The sequence below is a fragment of the Zonotrichia leucophrys genome, chromosome 3, assembly GCF_028769735.1.
Source record: "Zonotrichia leucophrys gambelii isolate GWCS_2022_RI chromosome 3, RI_Zleu_2.0, whole genome shotgun sequence".
Lineage (NCBI taxonomy): Eukaryota > Metazoa > Chordata > Aves > Passeriformes > Passerellidae > Zonotrichia > Zonotrichia leucophrys.
In genome coordinates, this window is record NC_088172.1 from 10,734,442 (window position 1) to 10,754,569 (window position 20,128).

Consider the following 20,128-nt stretch of genomic DNA (forward strand, 5'->3'; position numbering starts at 1 on the left):
GAAGGCATTTTTATAGCCACAAATTTATTCAAGCGGTATGACCTAATAGGCCATCAACACTAGATGACGTTGAAACTTTTCTCTATTATTTTCCACAGGATGGGAAGATGCATCAGCAGACCTTCCTCACGCCCTTGCTGCTCTGCCCTTGGACCAGAGGTGGCTTCCAGAGGCCACAGCACGAGTCATCCCTGACATCACTGTCCAGGGCCCTCTCCAGGGCAGGTGGCAGCACCGACAGCCCCCGAGCTTTATTTATTTATTTATTCTTGAAGAAAACAAACAAACAAACACGGAAATTTTAGAAAATCAAATGTACTCACATCAGCTCCCGGCTCTCCTGGCAACCCAGGGGATCCTGGTTTGCCTGCATCCCCATCTGGACCCTTCAGGATTTAAATGGACAGTTAAGCATGTTTCATAGAGAGAAGCAGAAACAAAACTCAGAATTTCTTCTCTAGCAGAAGCAAATGATAAGTTGCTGCAATCACTTACCGGTGGACCAGGGGGGCCCTTTGGGCCTCTCTCCCCCTACCAAGATATGAAAAGGAAGGTATTAGTCAGAACTGCAATAACCTTTTATGGTCTTTCATGAAAATCACTGATTTACAGATTACCAGAAAAAATCCTACACTGACTCTTACTGTAGAAAATAAATATTAAATCCATATCATTTCTATTACAGACTAACAGAAATCATCAGAGAAACTTCTGACAGGAATCAAGGGAACACATGTAGTAGCTCCTATCAGGAATAATGCCACAAATCCTTTTCAGAATTTAGTATGAGTGGGCATCACTACGTAATCCCTTTTGAGATTAGATTTATAAAACCTTTACACCCCATTAATGGCAGATAATCACAGCATATGATGCTGATTACACAAAATAAATAATCCTGAGTTTTCTATACCAAAGGTAATCTGAAAATCTGCTTCCTCCACTCACTCCAGCCACTACAGAGCATGAGACCCATCAATTCTTCTTGTATCTGCAGCCAAATTCAAATTCCTGAAGATCAAAGGCTGACAGACAATGCAGATCCAGCTCTGAGCATTTCCTGTTTCCTAGGCAGAGCATGGGAAACACTTACATCAATGCCATCAATACCGGGAACTCCTGGTGGCCCTGGGGGACCTGGGGGGCCTGGTGGACCAGGGGGGCCTCTCTGCCAAGGAGTAAAAGAAAGGAGCAATTAGAGCCTGGCAAGCCATGGAGCCGTTCTGGGGGGAACATAGCAGGAGGCTATGGGTTAGTCAGGAGGTCACAGCTGTGACAAGGACGTGCATCCTCACCCCATGTATATCACAGGCCCTGTATCCTACTTTGACTATCACTATCAGGACTGGCAACACTGCCCTCACCAAAGGAATGGGGAAGGTGTTAAACCCCCCTGCCTGGGCCCAGCCACTCTCCTGTGCCCACAATGCTGCCAGGGCCAGGTGGGCTCCACTCCCCACAAAGCAGGATCTGAATGTCCCCTGGCAATGACAGCATGGCAGAAATAAAAGTGATCTTTGCGGATCGAACACCAAAATGCACTACACTAATTACTCTTTCTTTCAACACAAAGGAGACAGTTTTCCTAAGAGCTCATACTAGCAAGGAAAATTTAAATCACCCGTGCTTCACTGACAGCCTCAGCGGTTTCCCCTGGTTCCTCGGGATTACATTAACATCTACAGAGGCTCTTTCCCAAAGCGCCGGGCTCCCAGGGGGAGGCAGCAGGCGCCGCCAGCCTGTGGAAACTCAGGGAAAAGCAGTTCCACATCTCCGTGCCTATAATGGGGGCCTCTGTTCTCCCTGCAGTCAGCTCTGCCCGCGGCCCCACAACGGGACTCTGTGAGCAGGAGGCTGCTCCGGGCCCTGAGCCTGGACCCTTGGTCCCCACAGCGCTGCTGCTCTGGACACTTTTCCTCCACATACCAGAGTTCCCAGAAATATTCCGTCCAGCGGCAGCGGCATGTGGAGCTCAGCCCCGCCGGTGCCACCTGCCCTATGCTCGCCAGGTAGGGCACAGGCGGTGTCACCGCCCTGCCTTGGCCGTGTCACCCGCAGCTGCTGGGGGGACACGGCACGAACACCCTCCGGGGGTCGGCAGGGCTGCCTTCGGTCCCTCCCTCTGCACCGGCACCCCGAGCTCCGTCCGCTCCCTCGCACTTACCTCGATTCCCGTCTGGGTTACCTGCGAGGGAGGAAAAATAAAAAACAACAAAGCAGAGTCAAAGTCAGAACAAACTTACTTGAGCCAGGCCGAGGCAAAGCGCCTGCAGGAAGAGCCCCAGGGGCAGGAGGCGCCGGGCCATGGATGGAGGGAGCAGCCTGCGGCTGCCGGGGCGGGCGGGCAAGGTGAGCGCCGCCGGAGCCCCTCCTGGCTGCGGCCCGGCCCGGGGCAGGGTGGCGGGGATTGGAGGAGGGCTGGCGGCCGGACAGGCGAGCACGGAGCGCCAGCAGCTCCTTAACCCTTTGCCCTGCGGCTGCCGGGTCGGACACCGACCCCGTGGTGCCCGTGGGCCTCCCGCCGCCAGGCCCCGGTGCGGCGGCGGAGCCGGGGGCGGGCGCGACGGCCCCTGAGGGCAGGGCAGGCACAGCGCCCGCAGGGAGCAGGAGAGCAGCCGCCAGAGGAGAGGCAGAGAGCGAGTCACTGAAGGGTTAAAATGAGGCAGCGGCTGCTGCTGCTGCTCTGGGGGGTTGGATTGCTAAAAGCACCGAATACCGGGCAGGTATGGTAAAATAGAGCATCGGGGGCATAGGAGGGGGGAGAGGTAATGAGACTCCCGTGGGCTGCAGCGGCGGTAAGGGCGGGACAGGACAGGAAAGCACAGCACAGCACGGTACTGCACAGCACGGCACAGCACAGGTGTCTCACCCGAGCGGGCAGCTCGCCGCAGCCTTCGCGCTGGGGGCGCAGGGGGTCGCAGTGGATCACCATCCACTGGATCTCGAACTGGCAAAGGAGAAAAGATCATGTTAATTCGGGTCAGGGGTCACGCTGACCGAGCATGTAAGAGGTGGAATACTGGCACACTAGGCAGAGGATTAAAAGCTAGGTATTTCATGTCAATAGCTACAGGTGGAGCAGGGCTTTGCCCTGCATTCCTCATCCCTAACTGTGGAGGTATTTTAAAAAGGGGGCATAAACAGGCCGAGGTGCTGCCACTCCTGAAATCCTCTTTATCACATCTCTACTGTTCTGTTTGTTTGCAGCCATCACGGTTTCCAGAGTGCTGAGACTGGAACACAACAGAAGGAATACCCTTGTTTCTTTACCTGTTAACTGACACCATCATTTGTGAGCTAATTCTTTCCCTCCTTTATCCACTTCTCATTTTTAAACCATCATAATAATAGCCAATTGAGTGCCATAATACACATATAAAAGAACTAATACTAATTTAATACTACAAGGCAGCCATACAATAGCAACAGCCCAAACAGGAGTAACTTGTAAACAGTATCCTCACACTAAATCCAAAACACAGCTCTGTACCAGCTATGAAAAGAAGAGAGCTAACTCTGTCTGCCTTGAGGCTGTGTAAAACAAATGTTGATAGGAAACATCTCTAACTTTTAAAAAATTTTAAAATAAAACTCTTCTGGTGGCAATGTAGTAAAAGATGTGACTGGCTTCCCATTGATTAAGGAGAGGTGAGAGAAGGGCAAATATGTTCCAGCCTTGCTGTCAAGACATCTTTTCCCTTGCCAGTATTTCACAATGATCTTGTTGATTAAGTTAAGATGATTTAAAGGGTGCCATTATTTTGAAGACGTCTCATGTAGGTATTCTGCTGTTATCAATATACAGTGTTATTAAGGAGTAAGTGCAGTCATAAAGTTTTCAGAAATGAACTCAGATAATTTAGGGGTAAACATAAAGCAAAGATATTAAAATGTAACCTTTTAAACCCAAAGATGGTGTGCTAGTTTTGCCTGAGGTAGAGCTTATTTTCCCCACAGTAACTGGTATGGAGCTGTGTTTTGGATTTGTGTTGGGAGCAGAGTTAATAGCACAGGGGTGATTTTGTTATTGCTGAGCAGTTCTTGGATGGAGTCAGGGCCTTTTCTGCCCCTGCCCCCACCCCATCAGCAAGGAAGCTGGGGGTGCACAAGGACCTGGGAGGGGACACATCCAGGATAGCTGATCCCACTGACTAAAGGGATATCCCAGACCCCAACAACATTCTCAGAATATAAAGCTGGGACAAGAAGGAAAGGGCACGGGGCGTTTGAAGTGATGCTCTTGGTCTTCCCAAGTCACTGTTACATGTGATGGAGCCCTGCTTTCCTGGAGATGGCTGAACACCTGCCTGCCATTGGGAAGTGGTGAATTAATTCCTTGTTTTGCTTTCCCTGTGTGCATGGCTTGAGCTTTACCTATTAAAATGTCTTTATCTCAATCCACAAGTTTCCTTACTTTCACCTTTACAATTCCCGTCCCACCATGGGATAGAGTGAGCAAGTGGCCATGTGGGGCTTAGTTGCTATCTAGATGTAACTACAAGGAACGTTTAAAGCCCATAGATCAGTATTCCTGACACACATTTGGCAGGATTCCTACAGAATTTCTGTTTCATCTTTATTTCTTAGTCAGCATAGGTATGATTAACTGTGTCTGACTGTTCACTGTTTTGTCATCTTAAGTTCTACAGAAATTCCTCCAAATGCCCACCATCTTGGCACATCTCAATATCAACCTCATAATTCAGTTGTCTTATCTGTGTTTTAGTTGAGAGAGGTGACGTTTAGGTAAAATGCAAATGAGACCTAAATATGTAGGGTAGTATTTTCCATATAAAATCAGTCACAGGAATGCATTTATCAGCACCATAGGGGCTATTGCTGGCTTGGTGGTGATCCATGGGAAGTCACCCCTCCTGGGGAGGCACAACTCAGCTAAGCAATTTTTCATGTGGAGATTATCTACAATACCTTGTCAAGAACATCTACATTTCTCCTAAGAGAGGTCTGCTGTCAACTGTTTATACATTTGTTAAGTGACCAAGAATAAACTACATACATTTATTGCAACTCATTCCAGAGCTATTTTAAACATGTTTTATCCATTTTTCAACATCTCTGAAACAAGCTTTTAGAGCTTCTTTCTCCTTGCACCTCTTTTTAAAACCTTTGAACATTACAGCCAATTCCAGTGTTATTTGGCTTTCCATAGCTAGAGTTCAGCCTTCTGGATGTGAAATTTCACAGGGTGAAAAAAAAACAAGATGTGACTTTTTACAGCACACAGACACAATCTGTTCTGTGGTGTAAATTAATCCCTGTTAAACAAATATTGACAAGCAGCTTCCTCTTAGATGTTACAAGTCATGTAGCTTCCCTGAGCTAGTTAGCAGCATGAAATGTCAATTAAATAATGACCAAGAGTCACTTCTAGCAAAGTGTTTGGTATCTATTATGAAAAAAACATGGTAATGCCTCTGAAGTCACAGTAATTAAGGCAATTATGTAATCTCACAGAAGTTATAATTTGAGCAGTAAGAAATTAATTCCCTTGCCTTCCTATTATAGACATGTAATTTAGAAAGTAAATTCCTTTTCAGTTTTGAAATTATGCTAAATCTCATATTGTTTAGAGTTTATAATGTATTATATTAATTACTTTTCAATAAAAAGACAAAACTTTTTGATAGTTTTGTCTAAAAAATAAAAGATAAAATGCAGCTGTGAATCTGTGTAAAAATTTGTCCTCCATAAAGCATTCCAGAAATCCTGGAATAAATCTTTGTAAAGGCTGAAAGGCAAGATGGAGTTTCTAATGGAGCTGTATCTATTATTCTCCAAGGCACTCATAGTAATAACAAGCAATAAAGAACCCCTTTTAAAATTATATGTGTTACAGGGCGCCTCTGAGAAGTTGACCTATTCTGCAAGATAAATAGGGCCCTCACCAGAATGCTGCAAAAAAGAATGGGAAACACATAATTTATGTCCTTTTAAAATTCTACCACTGGAAGTAATATACTTTAACAATGCCTGGGAGTAAATTAAAAGCTGTGCCTAGGGCATATAAAATAACCAAGTCTTTTGAGATATTTAAACTTACAGTCAAGCAAGTTCAAGACTAGAATAGCCCCAAACATAGATTTATTCACTCAATTTAAAGAGAAATAAAGTACACAGGCTAAAACAGAAATTTCTGCAATATAAATAGACATTTTAAAATTACTAGTCCATCTGACTGTGTAATTCCTTTATCATCATCTCAGAGGTTATGGGGTTCCTAAATCTACATTATTGTAATATCAGGTTGAACCACTACCATTGCCTTTTTGAGCTTCCCAGCACAGGCCATGCAGTTCAGTCGAGTGAGTCCTAAGTCAGCTCTGTCTAAAATAAAGTGTAATTTTAGGCATTCAAACTCAGTTTAAGAATATAGTGTCATGCTTACTTTCTGTCTTCCCTGGTAATTTGTTACAGTGCTTCATTATTCTTTTTGTCAAGAAGTGTGCATCACACTCTCATTTTAAAGCCTAACTCATGCAAAGATTTTACTTTTTTTCATAAAATGTACTTCATATGACCAAATCTTCCCAGAAACATGCTAAAGTTATAAACAAATATTTTGCATTATAAATGGCGAATTATAAAAATTCCTTAATTCCATTTTGTCCTTTCATCCTTAAAGGAGGTTGTCCTATAATTAATGTAGCCCCACACTGGTGCCTGAAGATGTACAGTCTTAAAGGCAGAACTTAATGCCAGACAGTTTTCCCTACCAAATGCCTGGAGAGCCCTGGGTGATCAATGCTGCTCAGTTTTCAGTCTCTTGCTGAAAAGAGAAAGTCTCTGCAAAACAGGCTGGAGAGGAAAGTGGATAAGATTCCAAGAACATTTCTCTTCTGCTTTTCCTCACTTCTTCAATCCTGGCCAAAGGTCAGTCAGAGCACCAACAGAAGGCCAAGATGGCCTTGATATCACGTCTCTCTCCTCACTTGTCGGCTGCCATTTGGAATCACTGCTTCAAGAGGCAAAGGAACCCTCCTTGTTTTTAAAGGGATGGCTCTGTGTGTAATCAGAGGGCACAGTTTGCTCTAGCACTGCATACCAGGTGCTGTAAAATTATTGCACTAATACCAATAGATTTCTCTGCATTTAATCTACCTTTCCAAAGAGGAAAAAAACATTGGCATTTCATCCTACTAACATGCATAGAATATATGTAATGTGTAATATTTTCATCATCCCACCTATCCATGCATCCATCAGTATTGCTCAGAGCAGTTAGCAAAGCTAAGATACATATGCTAATTTGTAATATGCTAATTGCCACATTATCAGCTCCAGCTGATTATTTTAATGACATTTTCAAAGACTAACTCTTGTTTTCAACAGAATTAGTATAACTTTTCAGCTATTGAAATTTCTTCATCTACATCTATAACAGCATGTTAGATTGATCCCTTCAGACACATGGGACAGCTTTCTGCTGGCATTCTCATGTAAAACTGATTTCAATCCAGTGCAATACTGCAACTACACATACAGAGGTGATGAAATATGAGATGCTTCTTTTGTTGCAATGTTTTCCCTTTCAGATTTACACAACGCTGGTTAACCTGTGTCCATGGGTTTTTCGCAAACGGTGTGAGATATAGTTTAAAACTATGTCTCACTTCACTCTTTTACTTCAAAGTTGTAACAATACAGGGGTGTCAAGGAATTTTCATTATTGAAATTTAGGCATAACCTGGGTCATCTCTTAACTTGCAAGGTATAAGGGCAACATTTAAAAAAAAAGTTAATACTTACCTGCCAATGAGTTATTTTCTGCCATTTCTGCTTTCAGAAATAATTTAAACATGCATTCCACAAAACAAAACCCCATATTTAATGTAAAACACTTTTTGAAGAAATAAAAATTTTGAAACTTACCGGAACTGAAATTTGAGGATTATTTTTAAGTTTTCCAAGCACAGCAAAGCCATCAGTGTTGATTTTCCCTTTTGGTTTTATGTTTAAGGACTCTATTTTAATACAGTCAATAAAAAGTGTGACACTGTTTGCTTCCACAATTATCATGAGCTTGTGCCATTGGGAGTCAAACAAGAAAGGCAAATGTAAAAATGATGCTGTTTGGTGTCTTCCATCTGCTCCTTTATAAGAAAACTCAACACTTTTCATTTGACCATTGAGATTCACTCCAACTTGTTCTTTTCCTGAAGAATCCTGAATTTGCCAAATAGTCCAGTATTTCTGAAGTGTGGCCCCAGTCATCCGAAAAGTAGTTAGAAAGGAATACTCATCAGGCAATCCATTGGAATATATGGCACTGTGTAGGATTAAAATACAATACATTTGTTCTGTATTTGCTCTGAAAAGCTCCATGTATCACCATAGACTAATTAGAAACCATTACTCAGTGGAACCATATCTCAACCATTCTTGTATCAGTGCACTTCTGCATGCTGAGCCCCAAAACAAGGTGATACTAATGGCAAAAGAACTGATTCAGAAGTGTGGGTTCTTCCAATGTTTCACAATTTTTATGATAAACCTTTCTAAGAATAATGGAAGAAGAAGAAGAATAAACTCCTACTTTAGAGATAGAAAGTATATCCTACAATTATCCTGTTTCCCACTGTTAGGCTTACAAAGTCGGTCAACAGTTTAGGACTTCGCAATGACCAGGGAGAAAGTGCAGATCTGACTTGATTTTGAAGGCATAAGAATGTCTTTTGGAAATGCATTTTCTTGTTCTCCCTGCCAATAATCCTTTTGTTAAGGTATAAGCTATCACTTAAACAGAAATCATTGACAAATATGTGGTGAGAACCCACACTCAAGGTGTATTATGTCCTGTGACATTAAATCACAAGACTACAAGTAGCAGGGAACAGACTTGCCGCATATAAAATATCTCATATTTCAGCAACTCCTATAAGGTGAGCTTTGGAAACACAGGTAGCACTGGCTGTGTCCCTGTGCAAAACAGTCAAGTCATTTTTTATTTCAAATGTATCACAGTACAATATTTAAGAAATTGGCTTTTCCATATTTATTCTATGGATCATAAAACTCTAGTGTCATATCCAGTCAACATCAATATCTTATTTGCCATCTTCCACACTTAAGAATAATTTTAAATAAATTTCTTAAGCATGAAGACATGCAGAGCTATTTTGTTTCAGCTTTCATTAGGATAACTTCTCAAACAAGTAGACATCTTGAACAAAGATGATTTTTGAGTGGCAGATCAATCCTATCTCAGCAGCTATTTATATAGCATTAGTGAATCTCAGGATCCAAGCTATGGGGGGAAAAAAGCAAAAAAACTGTCAGCTCTTATTCTGTATGCTTGATGACTACTGATTTAGAAAGAGAGTACTTCCAGAAGCAATCTGCCTAGTTTGTAGTGTCCCAAGCTGCAGTGCAGCTGTGCTCCAGCAGGCAGCGGCACAGCCTCAGCAGATTTCAGGGAGGATGCAGCAAGCCTGGCAGCAGCAGCAGCTTCGGCTTACAAATAAAGTACCCGCAGTGCTGGTGTTCCTCCTTTTCCCCAGGAGCCTTTGCACACACCTGAGAGCTGGGGTATAAGGCAGGGAAGTGTTTAGCTCATTATAAAAGATGTGGGGATATACGAAGCTGGAAGAGGGGGCTCCTTACCAGTATCTTTAGTCTGTGCTTTGCTCTGAATTGTGTCTCTTGACTGAGGATGAAGTCCTGCCCCACCTGGTTGTGTTTGATAGAATTTTATCTAACTCGTTGTTTTCTGTCGTCATTTATTTTCAGTTTTTATCTTGCCCTCTCAGATGCAAATGTCACCTTGTGGATATTGTAGCTTGCCTTCAGTTCTGAGCCCTTTGCAGTGTTTACTGTGCCCTATTCCTCTTTGTCTTACGTTTCTGGCCTACGCAATAAGCATATATATTCTTTTCTTCTCCAGGAAGATTATTCTTCTCCCTGTTCAGACATACCTTCACTCTTACTAAGCTTCTGATCCAGTTCAGCATATCCTTTATGGTTCTTTGTGTCCTTCCTCTATAAAGTCTCTTTTAAAAATCTCCTCTACTGCTAAAACTTTAGCTCAGCTGGGTCATTTATCTCTTCAGATGCTGAATCTCATTTGTTCTTGCAGAAGAGCTGGTTTTTCTACTACCACACTGAAAGTGGTATTGTTAGGTAATCTTTAAATAGCCTCCTTATGACATTCAACTTTCTCTGTTAAGTTCAGTGATACCAGGGTGTCTGATACACTGAGCCTAAAAGAAGCAGTACTAATCCCAGATCCTCTGTGAAGAGGTTTTCAGCATCTCTCTGCACTGCTAAGTTTTGTTGTCATGGCAATACTCGTTAAACTATCACACACATTCTCATTCAACCTCAGATGACACAACTCTACTGCCAAAAAAACAAAACAAGAAAAGAAACAAAAAACCCTAGTACATGTACAAATTTTTTGATTAGAAGGTTGTTTATGCCTGATTGACAAATGAATTCTTTGCACCATATTTAGCTATAGACTTAGTATTTTTCAAGACATTACATGGGTTCTCCTTTTATAAGACATTAAAATAGGAAAGAAATATGTTCAGTTTTTCAGAAGATATGCAAAGAAGAGAAATAATGTAAGAGCTTCTGACATTGGTAAGAGAAAATCAGATTATAAGAAACATATACAAACCCTAAAGATAAAAATTCAGAGCACAAACATGGAAAAGTATTCCCATTTAAAAAAAGACTAATAACCAATCAGAAAAACTGCTGCCTTTAGACTAAAGACTCAGTATGAGTAACATGATTCAACACAGTGAAGCATGACCCATCACCAGAAAGGTACTCTGCAGGGGACTGTTACTGTGTAAGATTTATACCTATAATTCTACAAGCAAATCAGAGACATATGCTCATCTCAGCTACTCCAACAGTAATGATCCTATAGTGGTTTAATTGTATTTCAGAACACATTTCTTTCCAAAGCCTGTAATCCTTATATAGGCAAAACCCTTCCAAAATCAGCAACTTAAAATGCTAAATATTTAGAAAGCATGGCAAATTTAGCATGATATTTAAATAAACAATTGTAGAGAAGCTATTCCTCCATCTTACTGCCAAAGAGAATAGTGACGTATGCTGTAACTTTATTGAGCAGCTGATAGTTGTATAAGCACTCAAATTCTTTCTGGAAATTGTTTTTAATATAGATGTTTCAATTCCACTGATTAGTAGAAGAGAACCAATCAATTTTAAACATAGATTCAGGTAAATGAGCAAAGAAAGAATTTATATGGAAACATATTTAAAGGCCAAAATCCAGATTTATTCCTAATCTATTTCCTATCCACTTAAAATTGTTCAGGATATGAGCCATCAGATCTTTTTCTTTAATTTAGTATTTTTCTTCAGTTTGTAAGAAAGCATTCCAGTCCTGCTTTTCTTGTATACTTATACTATTGTTAACTGCTTCAGTTGTTTTATGAATACAAGATTAGGTCAATTTTTTTTATCAGATATTCAACTATTTGCCTAAATTTTTAAAGTGTTGGAGGGTGGGAAGTTTGAAACATTTGTAGTTCATCTAGGGGAACTTCTGAAACACTACTATTTCTACTATTTCTTTTAAATATTTTTAAACAAATACCTAAGACTTTCACTAATCCTATATTATGAATACTTAAGAAGATTTCTTTGAGATTTCAAAGCTAAGTCCTACCCAGGCTTCAATATAACCAAAGTAAGTCATCTGACCATGGTGAGGAAAGCCCTGACCCATCCCAGTGAGCCCAGGATTCACCAAGAGCAGAAGACTTATGTTAGAAGCTCAACTATATACCTATTTAAGTTCTGCAGAGTAACTGTTTATTTTATTAGATTTGGGTTTTTTTGAGTTAATTTCTTAGGTGAACTCCATTGCTCACTGACTTAACTTAGTCCTTGCTAAATAAAGATTTTAGAAATGTTAGCACAACCCACTGGAGGTGGCTGTGGAAATTGCTGTGGCCATTCTCATGCTAATGCAGTATCGTGTGCCCAGGGTTGAGGGTTCTTTTGGTCAATCTGGAGACGCTCATGCTGCCTCTCCTGGAGCTGCCTGGACTCACAGCCGACCTGGCACACCCTGCCTGGCAGCAACTGAACAAGCAATAACAATAAAACTTAGCTCAGCACTTTTAAAAGCATCTGTCCTAAGTCATTAACCAGAAGCCATTTGTTAGGACTCATTACCCTCAGCTGATCTTTATTATTCAGAAACAGCCACTTCCGAGCTAATTAATTCTCTTATGACCTAATTAGCTTCCTAGCTGCATTTTGTCTTTTCTATTTCAGCATCCTCATCAATATCTGGGTGGGATAGCATACTTATAATGTGAAAGGAAAAGCACCTGAAGAGCTTTGGTGGCTGAATGTAAAAAAACCCAGATCTTTGAGCACATGCACTTGAGGAGTGCTGCTTCACAGAAAGGCAATATTCCCAAAGGGGGAAAAAAGTGCCAGAAAATAGGCCTTTGAAATTCTCTGGATATTTCAAGTATACTGATAAAGCTTTATAAACTTCCTCCCTATTTTGTTTGGGGTTGTGTGTGTGTGTTATGACAGTTGCATCATGAAGTCAAAGGTTTAGGATTTCATCCAATGCACAATGATAATTACCCCTTTTCCCACACATAAAAAAAGTGTCATGAGCATATTTCTTTGTGTCAATATATATATTTTTTAAGGATTTCCATTAAAAATAAACAATTATTATCCAAATCAACAGGATTAATTTTGTACTTACTAACTGGTGGGCGCCTAAACACATACACAGATTAAATTGAAAAATGATGGGTTCACCACGTCCAGTGAAAACAGCTATATGTCATGGCAGTTCCACACCAAGTTATTACACCATGCCATTACATGGAGAACACTGGATCGATCCTTCAGCAGATTTTACTCTAGAAGAACCACTGGCCAATGGAAATTTATTTGGATGATCGGAGAAGCAGAAGTTATGACTTGTGTGCAATCCTTTCAGTTTATTTTGGGATATACTTCTGGACAAGCACATAAAGCAGCAAAAAGACCAAGCTACAACTTGGTAGCATTTTAAGGAAGTTCTGTGAGTTTTCCAAGGCATAAGCTATTGCTACATCAGAGACTGAATGCTGAGCCATGCCCATCCAATTGAGCTCTCACTCCCATACCATATAGCCACTCTAAAATGGGCTCTTCTGCCCTAGTATTAATCATCATATGTTAGCCTAAAAAATTATTTCCCTGTTGCCAGCGTGTTTGATGAGGGTCCCACCCCATTGTTCCCATGGCACTTGGGCTATATCAGCCAGCCAGCTCGGGAAAGCCAGGCTGGCCATTTTTCCCAAACTCACTCTAGTTTTCCCTCCCCGGCCTCTGGATGCAGCAGGGGCGCTCAGGCCGGAGGGCGATCCCTGTGTGTGAGCCCGGCCCGCGGCGGCGCCGCTTCAGCACCGCGGGCAGGGACAGCTCCGCGAGCCGGGCCGGGCCGGGCAGCCCAGCCCAGCCCAGCCCAGCCCAGCCCAGCCCAGCCCTGCCCTGCCCTGCCCTGCCCTGCCCTGCCCTGCCCTGCCCTGCCCTGTTTTGCCTTGCCTTGCCTTGCCTTGTCTTGCCCTGCCCTTCTCTGCCCTGCCCTTTCTTTCTCTTCCCTTCCCGCCCACTGACAGGGCCACGCTGTAAAATAACTCTGGAGCAGAGCAGCGAGCTCTGCCCCGGGACAGAGGAGCAGCACACTGAGGAACTGGAGCACGGTCGGGGCTCAAACCATCAATTAATTTCCTGGGCCAATGACCCCAATGGTAGGAGTCAGCTCAGGTGCTGGAGTAAGGCAGTCCACATAGCTTTGTTCAGGGGTAACTTGTATATATCAAGCACATATTTCACTAGAGCCGTCTATAGCAAAAAGCCTGAATGTCAGAATCCAGGATATTCCTCTGCCTTCCCTGGAGGACTTGAGACTCTGGCATGGGGCTCAGAAACCTTGGCACGCAGTCAAAAACACCTGTGCCTTTGATTCTAGCCCATGGAAAGTGAAAATATTGCTGCTTTTATCTGAGAATCTCCAATTTTTAGTGAAGTGATGATCCCATTTGCTGTGTTTGGATTCACATTCATGCACTAGCAGTCCTGATTAGTGTCTGGGTCTGAAAGTAGCCACGAGCCCAAGGTAACCAAACACTTAAGCTCTAAAGTAGCTTAATCTGGTGGCAATGAATGTAGGAGCCAGGGAGGATTGCAGCTAGAAAAGTTGTTAGTGATAGGTGGAGTAAGACAGAAACACTTCACAATCCAATTATTCCAAGCTGAAACAGTAGTCCAGTTAATGGTCTTGCCACTTAATTGCTGAATTGAGGCATTCTTAATTACATAAGGTGCTGGAACAGAATCCAGACTTGCCTAAATTTGGCAAAGACATCTCTGTCCTGCTGTACTGTCTCTATTCCTTCACCAGCAGCAAGTCTGGCCTGTAAAGCACTAACACAATTAGATCCTTAAATCCTGACTTCTATCACAAATTTACTGTAACATGCTAAATAATAATTTTCAACTTTTATAGATTAAGTGACCACCTAACCCTAACTCTAACCCTAACCCTAACCTGTTACCTAAAAGAAGCACACAATGAAAAACCCCCTCACCTCAGAATCAGTAAATTCTTATCCTCCCTCATCTCTGCAATCCTCACTGCTCAGAAATCCCTTTGTGTCAATATTTTAAGAAAACTTTTTCTCTCTCCTCCTGTTACATTTTTTGCCTCCCTATTTCAAATAATCAGCAACTTCTGACATTGCTTTCTAGAGGTGAATCCCTTAGCATCAGCAAATCTTGAGGCACTCTGAGCAATATCAGTGGTTAGAGGGAAATCCCTGAAATTGCTGCTACAGAATCAGTCTGATCTGGTGGTAACAATGAAAAAAAAATTTCAATTCCTCTTTCCTCTTCTGAAAACCTTTCAAATTAGGTGATCCAGCTGGTGGGAGATCTACCACTTAAAAGATAAGATTGCAAAATATCTACATTTTAAAGCCAAACAAGAAAGGCATTACCTGGTTGGTATCCTGAAATCTACATTGGGTCCCAGTTTATAAGCTACTTGTAGAGAAGTGGATCCCACTACTCTCTCGATAATCCCTTGGGAAGCAGCTTTTTCTATTTGAAACTGAGAAATCAGGTCAAAGCCTGCAAGAAAAAATATACATATCCATAATGTAACTTTCATTTTATTTCAGAATTCTGCTGTCACAGAGATTACTATAACCTGATTTTTTCTTAACAGCAGCTTTTTCCTGAAAAAGTCGGGGTGCTACTTGCCTGGTAGGTCATCTTGGCCAATCCTGATTGTTGGGCAGATATCAATTCTGTGACTGGCACCCAGAATAGCTGGTAGTCCTGCAAAAAATGGTGAATTTACTAACCATGCACCTGCACATTGCCACAGATCACCTTATAAAATCAATGGAAGCAACTGTAAGATTATTATGAATTAGACAGAGCTATAAATAATAATAATTAGAGGTATATAATAATTTAAAATGTACTCAGTAAAGTAAGAGGTATAAGAAAATAATAATCTTTTTCTAGAGAGCTCCAAATTAAAAACAGGAACTTGATATGCTATTTGATCTTTTTTTAAGCCTGTAAATGAGAGTGTTATAATAATTCTTCTCTAGCAGAGCTGTTGAGAAATAGTAATAGTGTGAGAAGGACTGCTGTGTAAGGAGGTTTTGGGTTGTAACTTTTTGTGGTTCAAGCAAACTTAAAAAAAAAGGCCAGTTACCTAAATCAACAGTCTCACTACTCCCAAGGAAACTTAAACAAACCTCATGCCAACTAAAGAAGTTGTTGTGAATCAGTTGGCGTCTTTTCCATCCTCTCTGGTATTCCAAGCTTTCCCACTTTCCTCTGTGGCAGATTTGATCAGAAAATGAACATTCATGAAATGAACATTCATGAAATGTAACATTGTGGCAAGAAGACCTTACAGACCTTTTTTGTTTACCAAAATGAGAATGTAGAAGAAATTTGTTTGAGGAAACTAAATCTAAAAATCCTATTTTTCAGAATATTATATATTTAAAAACCTTGTCATGGCCATAAGACCTACAAGATACCCAGAATTAAGGAAGGAAAAACAAGCATTTATTTGAAGAGTTTAAGAGCCATGTACAAGTCTAGTACCAAGTCAATCTGGAAAATGTTAGCAGAGTGTGGGTAGGGAAGAATGAAGAGTGGAAGCTGGAAGGAGAAGCATTTCTAACCTACAGAGAGCCTCTTGTGTGCTGCAAAGGCTCAACCCTAAATGTGGGTTTCCTTCTGACAACATAGGCTTAAAGAGAACATTCAGGTTGACACATTGCACCTTAGAAAAGACCTCATTCTATATTCTTTGATGAGACACATGGCTGACATCCAGCCATTTACATTTTATGCCCAGCAAATAAAGTAGGACCAGTTTATTGCCACATGTAGCAGAATATCTAACTAGAAGCACTGAAAGACAGGGAAGGTTTGTGTCCTGTATTTGCCATCTACATCCAGATTTTAATCCTTACCTTAAAAATACATCTAGTAGCAAATTTAAAGCAACACACACAACTCTTGCTCTTTTCCTGGTTTTCATATATATTCTTCTACCCATTCATGCATATATAAATGCACATAGACAGCTCTCACTTTGTGTGATGGCTAGTTACAGAGGATTTTAGTTTTGAATAAACCCAGAATAATTCTTTTGACATTCAAAATTACACAAAGGTAAAATGTAGATAAAATCTGTCTCCTTACTTGATTGGTGCTGGATGGTGGCTGAGATGAAAGACCACAGAAAACTACACAGGTAAAAGAAAGCTGTAATTTTCCTGTAAACAGAAAGAAAACTCCAGCATGAATCTATAGTTTCTGACAGGTTCTGTTATTAAATTTCTCCCCCAAGCCATGCATATTAAACATATAAAATACCACCTAAGGATCTGCTAACAGATTTGACAAGCCAATTTCTTTGGCAAGATAATTTCTTTACATGACAACATTTTATTTTTGCCTTATAATAAAATATGTCAATAAAACTCTTTCCATTATAGTCCACTCGTATAATGCTGGCAAGAACAGTTTTCACTGTTCTAATCTCTTATTTACAGATGTCTCCAAATCCCACTTGTTGTCTTACCAGTGGCATTTCATCTTCACTGCTGGATTTCTTCACTTCTCTCATGTGAATGCGCAGGGTAAATCGTCACACTGCCTGCTTCCCTCTCATTAGTCCGACAGGGGAGTGCAGCAGCGGGTGCAGACAGCAGCTCCTGCCCCACCAGGACCCTGCAGAGAGGGAGGTGCAGGCTGCTGGGCTGGTTTTAATCTTTGCAAGGGAAGGAGGTGGAGGCTGGACAGACATGTGGGTCCTGGTGGGCTCTGAGGGCGGACCGCTGGAGCCAGCTGAATATAAAGAAGCCAAGAGAGCAAATTAAAGTCTGCTTCTTTCACCAGCACAAGGGCAGGGAGATTCAGAAAATGTGAGTTCACTCACATTTCACTCACAGTTCAGAAAATGTGAGTCTCTGAATGGTGGGATGTGCTGTCCAGCCAGGCAGGGGAAAGAATTATATGTACCAGGAGGTGTGAGGAAGCTGGTGGCCCTGATAGGGTGTTAAGACTGAAAGTTCTGAGAAGAAGAAAATCCCTGCCCTATAAAGAAGGTATTTCCTTTTCTCACTGTTTTATTCATCATGAGAAGCCTGTCTGGTGAGGTCCCAGTTGTTTTTTCTGAATAAAACAGGTTATGTAAAAGGATTTTCATTTTTCAGATTCTAACCTCCAAGGCATACACATAGGTGCTATTATTAAAGAGACTCCTGTTCTGTTGCCATTGCTAAAGCACTCCCTTTCCAAAGAGACTATTGCATATGCTTGGACACACAAAGACATTTACTCATATTTGTTCTCCCAGATACAAAAAGAGAGAGAGAAACTGAAAACTGTATGCATGCAAAGATCAAGGAAATTATAATAAAAAGCCAGAAGGTCCTCACAGGAACCACAGTCATGTATGTATGGAAAAGTATGCCAGGTTATACATCACATTTGTAAGGTTCCATCTTCTCTAGACTACTGATATTGTGGTTAATAACACCCTAAATTTCCAGATCTTTCAAAGTGTGGAATATAGGAAATGCAATAATCTCTACTGTCTGATAAGTGTCTGGATAAATAACTGGGTAGTGAACTATCCCCTCCATCCCAATTTGCTGTAAATCACATTCCCAGTATTGGTAATTTCAATGTTAATGTGGTTTACAGTTTTAAATCTATTGTTAGAAAGGGTGGGGCTGGATCACACACGTGAACAGTTTGCCATGAATGTCTGATTTTGATGCCTAAGGCAGTGAAGCTTTAGTGATACCATTTTTTCACCCTTCAAGGGAAAGATACACCCAGGGACCCTTGTGGTCCAGCACAATTGTGAACATTACATATCAGCACCAGGGTTGTCACATGAAACCTCTGTCAATTCAAAAACAAAAAAAAAAAGTGAAGTATCAATTTGATCTCACAAGAAGTTTCCCCAAATCACCACACACCCAAGTGCCTGATTTCCCTTGCAGATATTTCCATTGTGGCATCCAAGGGTACCCATAGGGCCTGAAAGGAGTCCATAGGGAGCTGGAGGAAGAACAATTCATGGATGTCACTTGAAGCTGTAACAAAGGGGAACCTGGCATGTGAAGGAACGACAGATGGCACCCAGGACTTAAAAAGAATACCAGAAACTCTGTGAAGGAATGGAAAAGAGTCAGGTGCCAAACCATCTCTTTTGTTGTCTATAAGCTGTGGCATTTCCTTTGCCTTTGAGACTGCTTAGTATTGCCAATTTATCTGAGGTGGTATTAAGGAAGAAAAAGCCATTTCAGTAGTTAGATATGGAACTAATTAGTAGCACCTTACAGGAAATTAGCAATGTTTTTTGGTACATGCTGTGAAGATGTCTGCCATTCATTGTGTCTGGGGTAATTCACACACCCATCATCCTCTCCTAGAGGGGAGTCTTGTTCAGAGAAATTCAGAGAACATATACTCTGTTTCTGGGCAATCTGTAATCTAATTTTGCTTGCATTTCATTACAACAATTCTCAAGGGTGGAACTACTTTTATGTCTGAAGTTTTTTTCCAATACAGGATCTTCAAAAGACATTTTTACTGAAATGGGAGATAGTATGTAACTAAAGCTGGGAAAATACATTTACTATTCTGTTTGTGGGGAAAAGAAAAATTCTTTAGAAGACTAATAGCCTCTGTTTGCCCTCTGTGCATTTTGAGGTCTTGCTCTTGAAGGAAAACTCATAGTCTGTGATGAAATTCCTGATTAGATGCTCTACTAATAATTATCACATCACCTTGAAAGAGCCAGAAAAATACTAATTGACAGACTAGTGGCAGCAAATTTAATAGCCCCATGACCTAGCCAATATTATTCCCATTTCGAAAAAATGTAAAGTGGGATAGATGGAGTATGTATCTTACATATCTTACTGTCACAGAGACAGTCCCCAACCAACTAGCACTCATGTTTAGCTGATCTATTTCGATGTCACTCTACATCACTTCATAGTTTTCTCTTCTTATGAATTGGGTCAGTATAGTTATTTTCAGAAAACCTCAGTGTGCACTTATTGCTGTTTAGCCACTTGCTCAGGGATTCATCATCTAAACACTAACTGCTCATCTTTTGAATGTGGATGAATTAAACAGTGGTGACTTTGCTCAAATGCTAACTCCTGAAAATAAGCTATGTAGGAAGGTGATCACTTCATTATCATGTGGAGAAGTTCTTACACACCTGACTTCACATTCCATTCCTCAAATATCAGATTCCATATTTATTCCATACTCCTGTTCTTCTGTGTGGCTTGAGTTGGAGAACAGGTACTCACACAGCTGTCTCTGAGAATGTGGCTGGAGAGAAATAGCAAATGGGTAGACCCAGTTTCTCTTGCAGATATAAAGCTTGCTCTCTGTGATGAAAAGGTTTGCAGCAAGGTGGCTGCAGTTGGACTTTCAGAAGTGCAATCTAGCTAAAAACAAAAAAAAAAACTAAAGGCATGATTTAGAGAAGACCATGTGGCAGAGAAGAATGTTTCTCAGCTCAATCTCAGATTTACAGCAA

General features: G+C 41.3%; 1 protein-coding gene across 2 annotated transcripts in view; it reads right to left on the reverse strand.

Annotated features, from left to right (window-relative positions):
• The window catches only part of COL9A1 (collagen type IX alpha 1 chain), a 60,257-nt gene extending 43,106 nt beyond the window's left edge, over positions 1 to 17,151 (reverse strand). Inside the window, exons 1-10 of one of the 2 annotated variants that reach the window (XM_064710094.1) lie at positions 17,138 to 17,151; positions 16,756 to 16,829; positions 15,283 to 15,360; positions 15,018 to 15,150; positions 7,891 to 8,287; positions 2,870 to 2,947; positions 2,165 to 2,185; positions 1,094 to 1,168; positions 496 to 531; positions 324 to 386 (exon numbers count right to left, since the gene is read on the reverse strand). In XM_064710094.1, coding sequence (XP_064566164.1) covers positions 324 to 386; positions 496 to 531; positions 1,094 to 1,168; positions 2,165 to 2,185; positions 2,870 to 2,947; positions 7,891 to 8,287; positions 15,018 to 15,150; positions 15,283 to 15,360; positions 16,756 to 16,829; positions 17,138 to 17,151 — 969 coding nt within the window. Of the gene's footprint in view, positions 1 to 323; positions 387 to 495; positions 532 to 1,093; positions 1,169 to 2,164; positions 2,186 to 2,243; positions 2,610 to 2,869; positions 2,948 to 7,890; positions 8,288 to 15,017; positions 15,151 to 15,282; positions 15,361 to 16,755; positions 16,830 to 17,137 lie in introns of those variants that run through there. The other variant, XM_064710095.1, reaches the window with a different exon arrangement.
• Positions 17,152 to 20,128: the final 2,977 nt, after the last annotated feature.